General features: G+C 50.2%; 1 protein-coding gene and 1 pseudogene across 5 annotated transcripts; one reads left to right on the forward strand and one right to left on the reverse strand.

The window, feature by feature from the left end:
• Nucleotides 1-449: 449 nt before the first annotated feature.
• Nucleotides 450-979, reverse strand: LOC108383993 (small ribosomal subunit protein eS10-like; annotated as a pseudogene).
• A 42-nt stretch (nt 980-1,021) lies between these two features.
• Nucleotides 1,022-14,659, forward strand: S100A2 (S100 calcium binding protein A2). 5 transcript variants are annotated; one of them, XM_017640779.3, is made up of 3 exons: nt 1,022-1,056; nt 13,331-13,478; nt 14,407-14,659. In XM_017640779.3, exons 1-3 carry the CDS (start codon nt 1,037-1,039, stop codon nt 14,557-14,559), a joined length of 321 nt encoding a protein of 106 aa, XP_017496268.1. In that variant the 5' UTR covers nt 1,022-1,036; the 3' UTR covers nt 14,560-14,659. The 5 variants fall into 5 exon arrangements, with proteins under 5 accessions (XP_017496268.1, XP_017496272.2, XP_017496270.1 ...); XM_017640783.3 differs by lacking the exon at nt 1,022-1,056 and adding an exon at nt 9,056-9,189; XM_017640781.3 differs by lacking the exon at nt 1,022-1,056 and adding an exon at nt 9,219-9,394.
• Nucleotides 14,660-17,723: the final 3,064 nt, after the last annotated feature.

Here is a 17,723-nt window from a genome sequence, read left to right on the forward strand (position 1 = left end):
ATCCTGGTCAGGGATTTGCCTTTAAACTTTAATTTAAAATGCAGCTCCGGGAAGAAGCAGTCTCTCTAGGTTCTAAGCCTCCAGCTCTGGGGATTAGCAGGAGGAGGCTTGACTGCTCCAGGTCAGCCCACACTTATTTTCATCAGTTTCTAATCCCAACAGGGCTTCTACGCTTGTCCTGTTTGTAACCAGCTGTCTGGATTCTTGTGTTTTCTATAGAGGCTGTCATCTCATCTTGTTATTTCTTTCCAATCCTTAGACCTTAAGAAAAATGTTTTTCTTAATGGAATGGCCATAATCTTCAATTTACTTAATGTTGAGTAAAGTAATAATAGTGGGAATCTTCTCCTGCTTCTTGACTTTAAAACATTTACTATTCATTCATTTATTGTTCAGAATGAAATTGCAGTATTTTTTTTTTTTTCAGTATTTTCTGGCTACAGGTTTATTCAACACAAGACAATCTCCTCCAGTGTAACCAAGGTGGCTAACACCGTCTCCCGACCAAATTCTCCTCTAAACTGGAACTGGGGGGCTGACCCCGCCCCAGCCTTGGCTTTCTTGTCCCTGCCAGGGGGCACAGCACTTCATCTGTAGGGGCCTCTCTCGGAGTTTTCCCTCGTCCGAGTCTTGCAGGTTGCTGCCCCTCCAGACCTTTGGGCCTGCGACCTGCCAGTCGCAGGATGGCTGTGGTGCAGCGGGGTAGGCACCATCTCGGGGGACAGGTGGAAGTAACCACAGACACTGGATAACTGCGCTGGTACGAGACCAGCAGAAATGTCCCCAGGCCAACTGCTCCTTCACAGAGCTGGCCTCGCGATTTGAGAGGCTGCTCGGCCCTCACGACGTGACGATTGGACACAGTGTTCTTGGCCAGTTCCGGATGTTTAGGTATGTAGACATCCTTCTCAGCCACTGTCAGTTCCTTCTTACGAAGGAGCTCACGACTGGCAATCCGGGTCTTCTTAGGCATCAACATCTCAGCGGCTGCTGCGTCTGGCGCTGTGGCTGGCAAGCCGCAGTGTGTTTTTGACAGATGCCTTCTTTTCGGTCAAGGTATTTCTTTCTTCTGTATTACTGAGAGTTTTTACTATGAATGGGCATTGAATTTATTTGGGCATCTATTGAGATGATCATATGATTTTCATTTTCAATCTGTTAAAATGATTTACATTAATATATTTTGTAATGTCACAAACCATGGCATAAACTCAACTTAATCATGATTTTTTCCTTAAGTCTAACGCTAGATGCCAGTTGCTAATGGTTTATTTAGGATTTTGTGTCTTCAAGCATAACAGATTAGCTTCCAGTTTTCCTTTCTCATATGGTACATTTCTGGCGTTAGTATCTAGGGTGACCTGCTTAGCATACAGAATTGGCTGTGTAGAACATACCAAAAGTAGCAGCGGCTTGAAGGAGGGAGAAGTTAATCTTTTTGTCACATACCAAATGGAGGCTGGTGATCTAGGACTGGTTCTAGGACTGGTTCCGTACCCCTAGCTTGTATGGCCCAACTAGCTTATGTGTTTCCTAAGCAGCTGTAACTACAGGGAAAGGAAATCCCAGGGCAAAATACCTCTAAAGCCGAAATCAGTCAAAGGGAGAAATGAAGTTTAAAAACTGTTTATTGCCTACAAACTGCAGTGTGGGTCTGTCTCTTTTTTCTGCTCTGGCAGAAGCAAAACCAGCCCTTGCCCAGGTAATTACCTACTGATGTGGAGATGAATTTATCTCCACCCCTGAGGAACACCTGTTGATACGCAGATACACTAAAGCCAGGTGAGCTATTCTGGAAACATTACAATTTTACCCACAGCAGCCATAAGAAAGAATGACATGTTTTTGGTCATTAAGGGCCTGACTCAGAAGTTGCATACATCATTTCTGTCTACTTCATTTGGCCAGAGCTTAGCTACTTGACTACATCTAGCTGCAAGGAAGGCTGGGGAGTGCGGCCTTTTTTTGAACTTACAACTAAGGGCTCTTTCGCTATGAGAGATAAAGGGTGAACAGGTTCTGGGGCAAGTAGCAGTCTACCACAAATAATATTTTATATCTGCCACCCTAAAGTAAGTTGGGTGGTTTTTTTTTTTTTTTCTTTCTCTATTTTCTGGGAACTTAAGTTTGTATAAGATTTTTTTTTCTCAATTTGATAACTTGTTCATAAAAACCACCTGAGTCTTTTAACTTCTGCTTTTAATTTTTGTTGTGCAGATTGATATTACTGATAAATTTTTTTAATGGTTATAGGACTTCAGATTTTTCTCTAAGTCAATCTTGGTAAGTAATATGTACATATTTTCTGCAAAACTGCCTATTTTAGGTAATTTTTCAAATTTCAATCTCAGCTTTATCTGGGGGAATCCTGGTTAATCTGGTTTATGGGTGTGGGCCTTCAAAGTCATTTTGCTTTCCCCAGGTGAAGGCCATACCTGTTTAACATCACATTTTATGTTAATTTTTGGTTTGGGGATTTTCTGAACCACACCAGCTATGTTAACTAAAATCCCAAACTTGCATGCAGGCAGGACCATCGCTAAAATTTCTCTAAGAAAAGTATTTAAAATTCTTTAAAAGAAAGAAGTCATATTACATGAATTTTAATAAAATCATCCTGATTATTATTTACTTGAAATGGAGCTAGTGCTCTTCTGAAGGGTGAGGGGCTGCAGGGGGTGGGAGCACAGCGTTCCAGTGGCATCTGCTCTGGTGTGGGGAGGGGCACATCTCCCACTTTTTGGCATTTGGGAGGTAGGGTTGCATCCCAGTAAAACTTGGTGGCATGCAGTCTGCCATTCTCTGCCTCCTCTCCTGCTCCACCCCACTTCCCTCTGGTGGCCTCCTTGACTAGGTGGCCATGTCACAAGGCAATAGGAATGTCATGGCAGCAAGGTTTCTTCTGAAGCTGCCCTTTACTGTGCTCCTCAGGTGCCGGACTAGGCCAGTAGATCTCCAGAGGGTGAGTCTCCCCAGCCTGTTCTCAACCTCGAATGTTATTTCTCAATCAAAGGGACATAGGAGATCCCTTTACTGGGGTGTCTTCCCCTAGGGTTTGGGGAGCGTGTTTCTGCTTTCATTTACTGCCCTTGCTTAGATCACATGTCACTATATTTGGCAGGTGCCCTTCATGATTTGTGGATGGAGTTATACCAGTTTCATTAAACACAGTCTCTTCCCTCCTCTATATTTTATTTTGTTTGATTACCCTTGGTGAGGTTTCAGAGTGGAGAAACAAAAAATACCTCTACTGTGCCATCTTCTGTTGAGAGCTCCCGAGTCACCTCTAAGGCCTAAATTAGATTCAGTCATTCTACAGCTTAAAATCCTCCAGTGACTTCCTGTCGTATTGAGAACATAACTTCAACTCCTTACACCGGCCTATCCGACTCCTCCTGTTCTCTCCAGTTCCATCCGAGTTCCCTCCCTTGCCATCCGTGCTCCACACACACAGGTCTCTTGCTTCTTTGACACCCCAAACCCCTTCCCATCTCAGGTCACTGCCTGGAGTGCTCATTCTGTGCTCGCTGCGCGGGAAACCCCTCATTCTCCAGGTCTCAGATGCAAGGTCTCCTCTTTCACAAGCCCTTCCCCAACCGCCCTCCCCAGGTGACGGCACCTGTTCATTTTCATTCACAGGCTTTCCTATAACTTGTAATTTACATTTATTTTCTGTCTTCCCTACTTGAGCACATGCTCCACCAGGGCAGGGAATATGGCTGTTTCAGTCACCCCTGCATGCCCGGGGCTGCGTGCAGCATCCCTACCTAGTACATGTGTGTTGAGTGTGTGAGTGAAGAATGAGTTGGAGAGCTGCATCCTCAAGAGCCACACCGAAGAGTGCAAAGGATGTGGTGGTCAGTAGAGAGACCCAGAAGGTTTCTGAGCAAGTGAGTGACAGAAGGGACGGCTGTGACCAGAATGGATGAAGAAGGAGAGGCTGGAGTCCAGAAAGAGACTGGCGAGGAGGTTGCTGTCCCAGGATAGCTGGGGTGAGGCCATGGCTATGGGCACAGACAGGAAGCATCAGCTAGCTGAGGGGCCAAGGAAAGCCCAGTTGCACTTGCTGTGTGCTTAGTGAGGACTGGTAGTGGGCCAGCTCACCTGGCTGGGCTGCGGGTCCTGGGGGGTGAGGCAGACGTGGCGCCCACGTGGGGGCTGCCTGAGTGCAGTTTCAAACCCGTTCATTTAAGCTGTCTACACAGAAGGGGGTGATGGTGCAGTAAGAAAGAGGGAGAGAGAGAAAGGAGCCAGAGGGAAGCAAGCAAGAGAAGAGGGTAGAAGGCTTGTGATACCCCAGGAACCGGAGGAAGGGAGGAAGAGGGAGCAGGCAGCGGCCAGAGAAGGGATTTCACGGGGAGGAGGGCAGGCGGGGTGACTGAGGGGCTGTGCAGCCAGGCCAACCAGGGTTCGAATCCTGGTTGTGCACTTAATCCCCTGAGCTTCTGTTTCCTGATGTATTAATCAGAGACAATGCCGACATTATAGGGTTTTTGGGAGGATTTCATTAGATAATGCATATAAAGGACTTAAAACAGTGTCTACACAGAATAGGCACCCAGGAAACTTTAGATTCTTCCTTCCTACCTGTCTGCCACCCTTTTTCCTTAGGAGCAAATGTTGATCTAGCCAAAAGCCGGGCAGGTTCACAAAGTCATTCTCTGTCTCTTCACTTAGGGATGATCTTGTGCCGAGAGACTAGACCTTGTTTCCTCTTAGGACTGTGTGGTAGACCCAGACATTCCCGAAATCAGTTCAATTTCTTCCTGGAAGGAACGGCCTTTTGAGACTCCAAATGCAAACCAGAGCCAGGATGGCTGGAGGGGGATGATCTGAATGGGGTCCGCGAGGAATTGGGGGTGATGGTGTGTGTTTCTGTCCCCAAGTCAGGGATCCATTTCCTTATCTATGAAATGGGTTTGGGGAGCGTGCTTCTGCTTTCATTTACTGCCCTTGCTTAGATGACATGTCACTGTGGGGTGGCATGGGACTAAATCAGGCTAGGTCGTCACCAGACTCCACTGTTTTTGGAGCTGAACCTACTTGTTTTGCCGAATACAATGGGAAAAATATGATCACTTCCAAGCTAAGAGAAAGAATGAAGCAAATGAACAGATTTTTTTCAATTTTAAGATTTTTAAAATTATTTTTTCTTAAATGGGTTCACCTGATACTAGCTCAAAGGACAGGTAAACATTGACAGGGAAACTAAGAGTAGATTATTGTCCTGGTGTTTTTAGTGGATGTATGGCATTTGATCATGGTTTTAAGTTGCCAACAGGTCAGATGACCCTGTTTCAGCCATGACCTTGGCTCTAACTGTATATCATGGTTTCTTCTTGCACTGCTGTATCTAATACCTCTCACTGAATGTTCGCTATATACTTTACCTGTGTTATCTCACTAGATCTGTGAGGTGGGCAATAGTATCCTCCTGTTACAGAAGAGGAAACTGATCCTTAGAGGGAGGGTACGGCATCTCATAAGGTCACATGGCTAGTGTAGTGACTGTGGCAACCTGCTTCCTTCATCTGGTGATAGACCGTGGACCAGAAGGTCCACCGGACTCACACTGGACAATCACTGCACCCTGATTCCCTGGAAACAGGAAGGCCCATGGCTGAGTGCATGAGTCAAGCAGGGACATTCAGGGTTCTTCCCGGGACACATGGGCACTGGAATTACAAAGCTGGAAGAGCGTGCGGCCAAGTTCCTAGAGAGGCCTTGCTATAAGAGAATTCAACATGCAAAGAGAGACAAATAGTAATGGGAGAAGGATGCGTGGATGGATGCACAGTGTTGAGCTCCCTGTCTGAGCACCCAGGGCTGTGGTTCATTGACCCTGTGAATTATTGCAGTGACCTTAACAGTTAGGCAACACTATATACTGCTGCTTTTTGCTTCAGCGAGCTTGCACTGAACTTCTGTCTCTTATAGCTGAAAGATCTTGACCTATGGAACTAGAACATCACGGAGTCAAGATTAAAACTCTGAATCCAACATCTTAACTTCTCTGCTATGACTGTTGCCCAGTATTACACATTGATCTCTTAAAACATCTAATTTTAAACCACTTCCTCATGAGCAACGCCCTGTAATTTTTAAAATCACTGCTCACCTTTCTGAGTCACCTTTCTTCTCCTGAAGTTGCCCTTAGTCTCTTTCTGAGATTTGAGAAGTTCCCTGTATTTATCAGAACACATCTCTCACGTCGGGTGTTTCTGGGAAGGCTGTTAATCACTCTGCTCTGTGTCGATTCCCGTTAACACTAGTTTCACCAAGGGACAGTTTCCATCCTTGGCCCTCCAGCAAATGGCAGAGCTCACTTTCAGACCCAAGTGTGCCTGACACTCAGGCCTGTGTGCTTGCTGGGATAGGAGGTGGCCTCCAGGCTGTGGGAGTCTGAGAGGAGCCCGCAGGCTCGGGTGGAAGTGTCCTGGGCTCCTGAGTAGGGCATCAGACCTCAGGAACTAGCCTCTGCACCCCGACTCTCTGTGAGGAGTTGTGAGTTGGGAAGGCAATGCCCTAAGCCTGAGATCCAGGGGCCCCAGGGAATGGCCAGAGAGTGGCGCTTCTCCTGCCAGCCTGCTTTCTTGAGGGCATGGATGGTGGGGTGGGCGGGGGTTGGGAGTGTGTCAGAGGTTGGGGGCCCAAGGAACAATTTGTTCCTGACCAGATCTCCAGAAGAATGACCCCAGTTAATGGTGTAGATGGCAGTAGAGGGGCCAGAAAGGAGGAGGCCTGTTTCTGAGAGTGCTGACTGTTCACGTCTCCCTCCCTTTTGGGTTCTGAGAAAATCTCCAAATCTCAGCTATGGACCAGAGAATGGAATTTGGAGCTGAGGCCAAAAAGATCTTTATATTCCTCTCTGGCTGCTTCCTGAACTGACCTTCCCCACCTCATCACAAAGAGCTCTGCCCGACTGCACCTGGGAGGTGGGGTCACCAGGGAAGTACAGAGGGGCCAGCTGGTGGAGAGGGCCAGAGCCCCAGCCCACCTCTTCCTGCTCCCTTTGGAGGAAGGAGGCAATAAGAGAGGGAGCAGAAGGGATCACCCCTTGAAGAGGCTTTCCGAGGCGTGGGGTGTAAATTGCCCCCTCTCCAAAACCGTGTTGGCAAAGAGGAAGCTTCTAGTGACAATGGAAACAGCTGGATATGTACAATGGTAACAAGTCAGTTTTTAGAAGGTTCGGGATGGGGGTAGAGGACTTAGAGTCTGTGTCTGGAAATGTGGTACCGAAGGGAGGAGAGAGAATCCTGGTGATGAGACAGCATTTGGGCCTCCATCTGGCCACTCACCAAACACCTGCTCTGCGTCAGGCACTGGGACCCTGGGAATTAACAATACTCAGCGTCTATTTCCCAGCAGCCAGTCCAGCAGGGGAGATGCATAAATAGTCACGATGAAACACAGAAGGTGCTGTTATAGAGTGATGGGCAAGGGGCTGCAGAAGCACACTAGAGCGCCTAAATTATGCTAACACCTCCTATGTGTGTGTGGTGTGTGTGTGCTGGTCTGCATGCCAATGAGTGTGCACTGGTAGCTAGGGAGGCTGAGCAGTAGAGTCAGGGATGCTGCACAGAGGAGGTGATCTTTGAGGAAATGGACAGGGGGACAAGCTGAGGAAGGGCTTTGCAAGAGAAAGAATGGCTTAGGCAAGGGCATGGGGGCGTGCAAGGGCGTGGCATGTGCATCAGTAAGGGTGGCTGCCCAGAAACTACGCTGCTAGGAAGGTGTGCCATGCTCTGTAGCTTCTCCTGGAAGTTACGGGAATCCACTAGGTGTTTTCACCTGGGGTGTGACATGCTCAGATTTGAATTTTAGGAAGTTCATCCTGTGGCTGAGCTGCAGGGGGTCAGAGCAAGGGACAGGTTAGGTTTGGGAGAAGAGTCCAGGTGGGCTTGCACTAGCTCAGGAGCAAGGTGATGCGGCAGGATCTCGGACAGCGTAGACAGAGCCGAGCAGCGTTTAGAAGGCAGAAACGATAGGTCACCTCACTGGACATATGGAGGGCAGTGAGGGGAAAGCAAGAGGCTAGGAGGGCAGCCACGTTTCTGGTTTGGGTCATTGGGTGGATGGTGGAGTTATTTGTGATAAAGAGGGCTGAGGGAGGTGGGAGAACTGAGGAAGTCTCTTTTTTTAAAGATTATTTAAAATCCAGGCCAGAGTGCATTTGGAGGCAAGAGGAATCGTTGAAGATGCCAGACCAGAGCAGGTGGAGGGGAAGGGCTCCCGAGCACAAGGTGCACTGGAGAAATGGAACTGAGCGTCTGGGTGTGGTGGTGGGGAGAGATTGAGCAGAGAGACCCAGGCTGGTTTGAGTGGAAATCAGAAGGTGGTTGGGGCTAGTAGGGGAGGTGTACCGTCATGACTCATTAATTGTGTGAACTTGGATGAATTTTCCTGAGCCTCAGTTTCCTCTTCTGTAAAGTGGGTAAAGTTGTCCCAGCTTCTGGATTGTTGTGTAAATTAAATGGGATAGTACAGGGAAATCCCCTAATGCCCAGGGGGTGCTTCCTAAGGCAAACCCGTTAGGCACCTGAATCCAGAGTGACCCAACCACTGTGATACCGCAGGTTCTCTCATGCTGATTGTGCTACCAGGGAAGAGTTAGAGATCAGTTAATTCACCAGTTTGTTAAGAGAAAATATTTCAAAGCATATTTTGAAGAATGGAGGAATAAGTAAAGGGATCCTTGTGGGGAAAATGTTTAAGCTCAGAGACTGGTGCAACTCACCCAAGGTCACACAGTGAGTCAGAGGGAATGCCAAGGCTTAACCCTGGGGTCCCAACAGTGAAGCCATTTTTCTTTCCGCTGAACTGCCACATAGCTGGGCAGTGTTCAGCCTCTCACTTTGCCACCTAGTTCCTTCCTGCCCCTCCTTAATGCTTTTAAACAGCTTCCAGGCATCCAGGCTTCCATCTCAGAAGTTCACCTGTGCTTCTCAGCAGGGACTGTCCAGGAAACACCTTATATGGTAGGCAGGTGGCGGGATGCGGGTGTGGGAAAGCGCCTTGGCGATGAATCAGCACTGCCTCCTCCTGTGTGAGTCAAAGGTAGGGAACAGCAATGGCTGGCGGACCTGGAAAGAAGGAGGGAAAGAGAGCGAGCAGGGAGGGACCAGCCTGCAACGACACATATCAACCACCAGGCGGCACAAACCAGGCGGCAAAACCCAGCCGCAGCAGGTGGGGAAAGCTCTGGAGCCTGGAGCTGGGGCGACCGGGTGGACTAAAGCGAACTCCCTCTTTCTTTCTCACGCTGGGCGTGGGCAGAGTCACTGCCAGGGACGTGCCCACTGCCTGCCTGCGTCCTGGCTTCTTGGCCTTCTTGGAAAAGTGGAGAATGTAGAGCTGGATTGGACTCCAGGGGGTCATTCTCTCCAACCCTCAGGTGCTGTTAAGGGGGAGGGAGTTGGGCAAGACCACAGACAGCGATTAGTGGCAAATTAGTGTGATTTTCACTGGTCTCAGGAATACGGCCACGTGAGGGGCACCCTCCTGACCTTAGCTCTGGGCTGGGGACAGGTCTCCGGGTGCTGCCCTGGTACTCACTGGCTCGCTCTTACCCCTCTCCCCCCAGGCTCATCTCTCTCACCTTGCCCCCTTCTCAGTCACTGTCCCTTGTTTCAGTGACTATTTTACCGTGTCTCCCTGTTTCCATCTGGCTGCCCCTTTGGGTCTCCCTCTGCGTGCCTCCTGTCTCCGTTCCTACCACTGGGGAGTGTGCTCAGCTCTCTCTTCATTGGGCCCCTGGGGTCACACATAAGGGATTTGCAGCTCTTTGAGGTTCTGTTTTCCAAGTCAGTGTCTCAGTTCCCCTCCTGGGATCTTAAGGAGAGGTTATGGCGTGATAGCAGAAACCGCAGTGTGATTTTGGGGTAGGAAGAAGGGGGCTACTAAATACTCCCCCCAGATCCCCCCACCTTTACCACTTTGGTGTGGGTGAGACCCTTTCCTCATGCCCGAACGAATAGCAGCCAGTCCCTGTCGCATGACCTCGTTGTGCAGGGGTGAGGGCGAGAGAAGTCAGTGCACAGTGACCAGTGGAGAGCAGGATGCGCCAAGCACTCAAGGACGAAAAGGGGGCTTTGCACGGGACAGAGCTGGGAGAGGTGGTATCTGGTTGGGCCTGGGGAAGGCTCCACGAAGTAGGTGACATTTAACTGGCCTTTGAAGGATAGGAGAGATTTCAGCAGAGATGTGGTGAGCGGGCCCATGCCCAGTGGAGGGATGGGCATAAGCAATGGGGCTGGTCCACACCAGGTGCTGCCTCTGTACCCCAGGCACAGGGAGCAAGGCAGTTCAGTATATGCGGGGCGACCCTGGTGGGCGCCAGAGCCTGAGCACCTCACCGCCAGGCTTTAAGAAGAGCATGGGGATGCCACTGGGTTTCTGAGCAGGAGAGCCATCTGCTAGAGTCCTCGGTTCAAAGAGAAGTTCTGCGATGCATTGCATCCCTGGGCCCCAACCCTTGGGTGAAGGGCTTTATGCTGAGCTCCACCTGATACAGGTTTTGATGGGACCAAGCGGTGCCATGAGGGGTCCAAGTGCCTGGGGTGGCAGGGGGACACTGGGTGGCTGTGCAGAGATGTAGGGGAGGATGCTGGGGCCCCAGGGCCCGGCTTATCCACGCTGCTCAGGCTGCCCCAAGCCCCACAGTGACTCCCAGGAAGAGCCTCCTGGCTTCGTGTCTGATCCTCTGTCAGTTCTCAGTCTGAGCTTCTCTGTGGGGTCCTAATCCAAAACTCCCCAGGGTGGGTGGGTGGTGAAGGGTCTCAGTGTCAGAGCTCTCTCCTCCCAGGCTGGGCTGGGGGTCCGCCTGCTGCCCTGGGACCGCTCTGCCCTGGCCCCGAGGGAGGAGGGCGGCGCCGCTGAGTCACTGCCTGGGCATCTGGGCCTGGAACCACGGGTGAGTCACCTAAGATTTAGGGGTGCTGGGGGAGGGGAGAGAAACTGGTGGACGTCTGGAGTGGGGAGGGGAGCTGCGCCCACAGGAAGGGCGGTGCCCAGATTGGGTTGGGGACAAAGAGCAGCAGGCGACGGGCCTGGGAGGGGGCAGTGTGAGGCCAGCGCTTCTCTGAGCAGCCCTCCCCTGGGCTGGGTCCTGAATGGCTGCAGTGTTTGACTTTCTCCGGGTATGGGGTGGGGCAGGCAGGGGCGGGGCGAGGGAGGGAGGTGGCTGTGGCTGCATCAGGCCTGGCCCGCTGGCTCTGGAAGCTGTTCGCCCCCCTCACTCACCCACCCCCAGCTGGAAAAGGGGAGGTTGAGTTTCTTCCTTCTTGCTTTCAAAATCCTTTATACTGCACAGACCACTGCTCACCCCAACTGCGACTGTAAGCATCTCCACTTCTTACTGCCTCCCTGTCTCCTGCCAGACCCCTTCCTACCCAAAGGGGGCCTTTCAAGATATTTTTAAGCACGCCCACTTTCCTCGTGACCTCATTAAAGGGTATTCTGGTTCCAGCTATTAAAAGGAACTTTGTTTCTCCCACTTGCTTAAGTCAGCCCTGCCCTTGTCTTCCTGGCGCCCCCGGGGCTGCCTTCTCTGGCCTCCAGCTTTCTGCAAGCACCCAGACTGCTTCACCTGTGCGTGCACACACACAGACACATGCCTACAGGCCTGCGGCCTCTCTGTGTTGCCTGCAGCCTCTGAGCCAGGAATGAGTGGTGACTCGCAAGCATGTGTCATGAGAACAAGGCCTGGCATGCGTCTCCAGGTCCCATGAAAAGGGGCTGCCTCTCCTGGCCCTGGGCCCAGGCTGCCCCCTCCTCCCTACACCGCCCACTCCCCCATTTGGGTGGGCCCAATGCTACCCTTGGTGGTGCGGGCTCTCCTCCGGGTGGGGGCTGATCTTGCCATCTCTTGGACGGGGGAGCAGGAGGGAGCCAGGCTGCAGACGGATCAAGTTAGGGCACGTTCAGTTTCCTTAGAATGCCACGTTGGGGGCCGGTGGGGCTGGCGTATAAATCCCCACTCTGGGCACCTGGCTCTTGGCTTTCTTTCCTGCGTTGCACTCTGCCTCCTGGTCCAGTGAGTATGTCGGCCCTGCTGAGGACAGGGCGGGAGGATCCCAGGGGTCTCTGCCTTTGTCCCTTTTCTTTATCTTTGTCTCCATAGTTTTCTCATTCTGGCTTCCTTGGTAGACCAGCCTGGGCCTCTCTGAGTTTCTCCCACTTGGGGGCCTCTTGTGAGGTGCCAGATTGAGGTTTTTCTCCAGGTTCCTCTCTGAGGTCTTGCTTTAGGGGTTATTCTGAAGCCCTTCTTGGTCTCTCAGGCTGGAGGCACTCCTGTGGGTCTCTTAGGCTGGGTGTCTCAGGATAGAGGCCCTTTCTGGGGGGTCTAGGCCTGAGAGTACGAGGCATGTGTGCGGGGTGGTTTCATGACAATCCCGAGATTTTTTTCACAAAATCCTGGGCTCCTCCAGGCCTGAAGAACAAGTGTAAGTTATCTCCCTGTGTGGAGGCCTGCGTCCCCGCCCTGAGCACTGCCCCTTCTGGCCTTCTCCAGCCTTGCCTTGCGAACGCAGGGCTGACCATGGGCCCAGGGCTTTCCCTGCCTCTGGCACTGGCTACTCTGGCCTCACTTGGGGACCCACCTCACCCTTCTGGGCTGGTCTGAGCCATCTCAGAGGCAAGGACTTGGAAAAGATGACCTCTGAGGTCTGTCCTTGTGTCCCTAGATTCTACCCTGATCCCAGGGCACTGGATATTTAATTTCTTTAATTCCAATCCCAATATCCTTCCTGGTGGGGAGGGTGTTCAGTCTGCAGCACCCCTTTACCCACTCAGGGGCCTCCAGCATGAAGGGGCATGCATTCCTTACCCTCTGAGAGCCCCTAGTCTGAGGGAGGGAACCTACCTGCCCAGGAGAGCTCCTGGTTGGATGGGAGAGGACTCACATGCCCTGAGGCTGCCCCATGGATACTGCCAGAGCCCTGGGGGGCCCACTGATGAGCCCACGCACAGGACTGTTCCCAAAGTGTTGGCCCAGAGCCCACTGGCCTGTGGGAAGAGCTGCCCAGAAAAGACCCCACATGGGGCTCTGGTGAGCCTGTTGTCTCCCTTTCCGGACACTCAGATGGGGGATCGCTACCCTCGGGGATGTGCCCTGCATGGGATCAAAGAGGACTGGAGGCCCTACCCTCAGCAACCTCCAAACGCAGGGGAAGGGTTGACACCTGCCCTCCGAATGAGGCGGCGGTGGGACCCTCGCCCGGGAGCCAGCCTGATGGGGAGTTTCAGCCCCTGCCTTCCCATTCAGAGGAGCAGTTTGGGGCACATGGGCAGAAGTGGGGCTGTCCATCACTTGCCACCCCTGTGGCCGCAGATCCAAGATGTCCAGTCCCCTGGAGCAGGCGCTGGCTGTGATGGTCACCACCTTCCACAAGTACTCCGGCCAAGAGGGTGACAAGTTCAAGCTGAGTAAGGGGGAGATGAAGGAACTTCTACACAAGGAGCTGCCCAGCTTTGTGGGGGTGAGTGGGGCACCCGGGGGTGGGCCCCGGGGTGTGAGTGTGGGGGCTCAGGCTAAATCTCCTCTTTTGCTCTGGGGTGTTTGCTGAGGCGGACGCCAGGGTGGAGCTCCGTGCTTTACGGCTTCACCAGCGGCGGGGTGAGGCCCAGGTGTGAGTGCCTGTTACTGGCTGTTCCCTGCAGTTTTCCAGAGAAAGGGACGTGCTGTCAGGGAGCTCAGAGTCCATCTGTCAAATCTCCTCACTACAGAGTTGAGGAAACCAGAGCCCAGAGAGGGGAAGTGACTGGATCAGGATCACACTGCATACTCTCCTTCTCTCTTATTTTCCATATTTATATGCCAAACGAAGAAGGTGTGTAGGGACAGAAAAGCTCAGCTAAAACATGCACGCTGGGACATTCTGCAGAGAAGTGCAGTCCACTGTCTATTTGCCCCTGGCCCTCCCCTTACTGACTCCCGGATGATCCCAAAGTCAGTTCTCTTTGAACTTTGAACTTATAAGGCACGTCCTTCTTTCCTTTTAAAACAATTTTTGGTTAAACTTTTCTAATTTAGTTCATTTTGGTTGCTATTAAAAAGAATCTGCCTTTTCTGAGTGCACTTTGCTGGTGACGGGGCATGGTGGCGGCTCCAGAAATCTTTAGATTCCACATCAGCAAAATGGGGTTGATGATGCCCACCTGGCTGGGCTCCTGGGGAGCAGAGCTGATCCTGAGCTTAGGGGGTGCCTAGGTGCTCCTCACCTCAACAGGGAGAGTCGGAGACCTCACCGATGGACATCTCTCACCTAGGGGGTGCTCCCAACAGCTCCTAGGGGCTCCCTGCCTGCCACTGACGAGGCTGCCCAGTGCAGAGGGAGAGCTGGGCTCTGGCCAGTGTGTGTTCGGTGGAGTTAGCCTGGTGGTGACCCTGTTCTCTCTTGCTTCCAGGAGAAGGTGGATGAAGAGGGCCTGAAGAAGCTGATGGGTGACTTGGACGAGAACAGCGACGAGCAGGTGGACTTCCAGGAGTACGCTGTTTTTCTGGCCCTTGTCACTATCATGTGCAACGACTTCTTCCAGGACTCCCCAGGCCGGCCCTGAAGCCACCCTCCGGGTTCCCTGCCATGGGTCTCGTAGGCCCAGGACAACTCTCGATGCCTTTTAGTTTTGTACTGAATAAATTTCTTGTTTGTTGATAATATTTTCATTGCTCAGTGGTGCCCTATAACCTGGCCAGCTCAGTTTCAGTGCTGGAAATTGGGACTCCCCTTTAGATCTCATCCCCTCTGGGCCCTGACTCTTCTTGTGGAAATCTCCCCCATGCCAGAGTTGTGCCTTAGGTCTCAGGCTTTGGGATTTAAATTACCAGTACAAATTTGGAAATTGAGATAGTTTGCTAACATTTTTTTCCCCCCAGATAAGATATTTAAAAAGGTAAATACTGTCTACTATTATCATCACTTCCTAAGAAAGAAAATTCCAACAAAGAAAGGAGAGTATAATCTCAGGATGAAGGCCAGACCTTGTCACTCAACACTGTGAGCGTCCAGGCGAACTGGGATCTGCTCAAGAGACAGAAGTTAGTCTAATCAACCTGGCAAAATTTTGTATTAGGGACTTCCTGTCAGATTGCAGGCCATAGGCAGTGCCCCTGCTTTTACCAAAGCTGTATTTCTTTTGATACCTGCCTTTAGATTGGCAAGGTCTGGTGTGAGTTCATTCTTCTTCCGGTGTCTGCTAACAGCTAGTAGGAGCTTGTTCATATGAACGTTCTGATTTTTTTCCTATTATTTTCCCTGAAACTGTGACCTAGGTTGCCATTTTTCTACATCCTATGGTACATCAAGTGACAGTTTGACCAAATGATGCTTTGCTATCTCACAAGGTCGCCAACTTTCCAGCCTATAAATATTAGATCCTTTCTTTCCCTCATACAATTCCACATCTTAGGTTCTTAAAAAAATTTTTTATGGATCCCACTCATAGTTACTAAATTCTCTACTAATTAGGAATGTATTCAGCTGTAACTTACAGGAAACCTGACTATGAGTGGTTTAAGTAAGTCGGCATTTAAATGTTTCACATGCTGAGAAGTATGCAATTCAGGTTTGGTTCAGTGACTCAGAGATGCTATTCTGATTACCTACTGCTGCATTACAAACCGCTGCAGCACTTGCTGAATTATACCTCCCAAGTTTCTGTGGGTAGACTGGGGACAGTCAATGGGGTTCTCACTTGGGGTCTTATATGCAGTTGCCGATGGAGGTTGGGGCTGGTGTCATCTGAAAGTTCAAATGAATTCAGTTTCTACGGTAACTCCCTCAACAAGCCTGGCAACTGATGCTGGGTGTCAGCTGGAAGTGCCATCTGGAATGCCTGCCCATGACCTCTCTATGTGGCTTAGGCTTCCCAGAGCATGGCAGCTAGATTCTGAGAGGGAGAGAGTGTCCCTTTAGAGAGCATCCCAGGAAGCCCAAATGGGAGCCGTGAAGGTTCTCAAGCTTTATTTCAGAAATCCCAGAACATCACTTCTGCTGCGTTCTACTGATCAAGCAAGTCATTGAGGGGGCCCAGATTCAAGATGAGGAGAATTAGGCTCCATTGCATGCATGAAATTGACAGCGACCATCTTTGGAGACTATATACCATAGTCTGTCTTGTAGCAACCTTGGTTCACATTCCTTCTGTGTGCAAAGTGAAGTCAGCTCCTTCCCACCCACCTGCAAAATCATGCCATTAAGGCATCAACTTGAAGTCACTATCTTGTTATCTAAATCAGCTCCAGATAAGAACTTGGCTTCTCAGGTGCACCTCCAGGAAAGCTCCTCAAGAATGTTCCCCTTGATCTGAAGATCTGTGAATAATGCATTCAATGTACAAATGTAAGACAGAGACAGATAACTGCAATAAACACTCCTATTCAGAAGGGGATGGTGGGTGATTGAAGGCACAACATGGTTATTGGTCCACAGCGTTTCTGAAATTGAGTCAGACATGTGCCACCAGATATGCAATTAGGGCCTGGTTCTGCTCCTTACGAGTGGTTCTTCTTGGCTCCATCTTCTGGGCTCTCGGTTTAATTTTCTGAGTTAACTCTTTTCCATAAGAAATGTCTGTGTTAGTAGCTAAGAGGCTTCTCGGTTGCTCCCTGCCCCTAGGAAATGGAAGATCTAAAGCTTCTTTGTTTTTGTTTTTTCTTCTTGTTTTGAGCTATCTCTATCCCTTGCAGTCTAAGATGATATAATTCTTTAAAAATGTTGTGGGCTTCCTGTGTATCAACTTATAATTCACTTACAGACAAAAGCCACACCTCCAGATCTTTTTGAGACTGGCCTCTCTCTACCTTAGACTGAGAGTCAGGGAGCTATGAGAAACACCTTGTCTGGAAGGGTCTTAGAGGCACACTTCTAAAATTACTAGAAGCCATATTGTTTATTTGAGAAGATATGAGACTTGCCCTTAAATCTTTTTGAGGTCTCCACAAAGGGTCCCACCTTTGACTTCATCTCTACCTGAGGCCCTTTTTATTGGCAGGGCCCTGGATTTGATCTATGCTCTGAGGCCATTTATTACTTTGAGAGCCATTTGCTGGCTGGAAAGACTGTCCTGGGCCATTTATATTTCCTTTAAATTCTGCTCAAAAACTGAACAATTCCTTCTTTAGTTCATATTTTTCTTCTCATATTTTATCAGAGAAAGCCAGAAGAAGCCAATAGGTGCTTTCAGGATTCTGTCTAAAAACTTCCTTAGCCAAATCCGTGAGTTCATTAGGTACTTTTTCTATTTTCCATGTTACTATAGACAGTAGTGTTTCCAGACATGCCACCACTACATAACAGAGGTCATCCTGTCTTCAGCTTCCAGTGACAATTTCCTCACTGTCCTTCAAATCATTACTAGCAGCCTCCTTGAGGTCCTTCTAGCTTTCACCCAGTGCCTGGTCCCAAAGCCAATGACACCTGGCTTGGGTTGTTGTGATAGCAGCACCTTACTCTTGCAGGTCTGATGAAAGATGCAAGAAGCTGGCTTATGCAAACTTTCTGAACTTTTTTTTTACCACTTCCTCTATCCCTACACCTAGGTTTCCATTTGGTCTGCATCCCAAGACACATCAAGGGACAGTCTGACCAAATATTTTGTCATTCATTACAAGGGTCCTGGACTTTCCAGCCTGCACAGATTTGGTCCTCAGATCTCACTGTCTTCCCTCCTCTACTTAGCCAATTCCATATTTTAGATTCCTTTATTTGGCGACTCCACTTTCA

This window comes from Manis javanica, chromosome 14, assembly GCF_040802235.1.
Source record: "Manis javanica isolate MJ-LG chromosome 14, MJ_LKY, whole genome shotgun sequence".
Classification (NCBI taxonomy): Eukaryota; Metazoa; Chordata; class Mammalia; order Pholidota; family Manidae; genus Manis; species Manis javanica.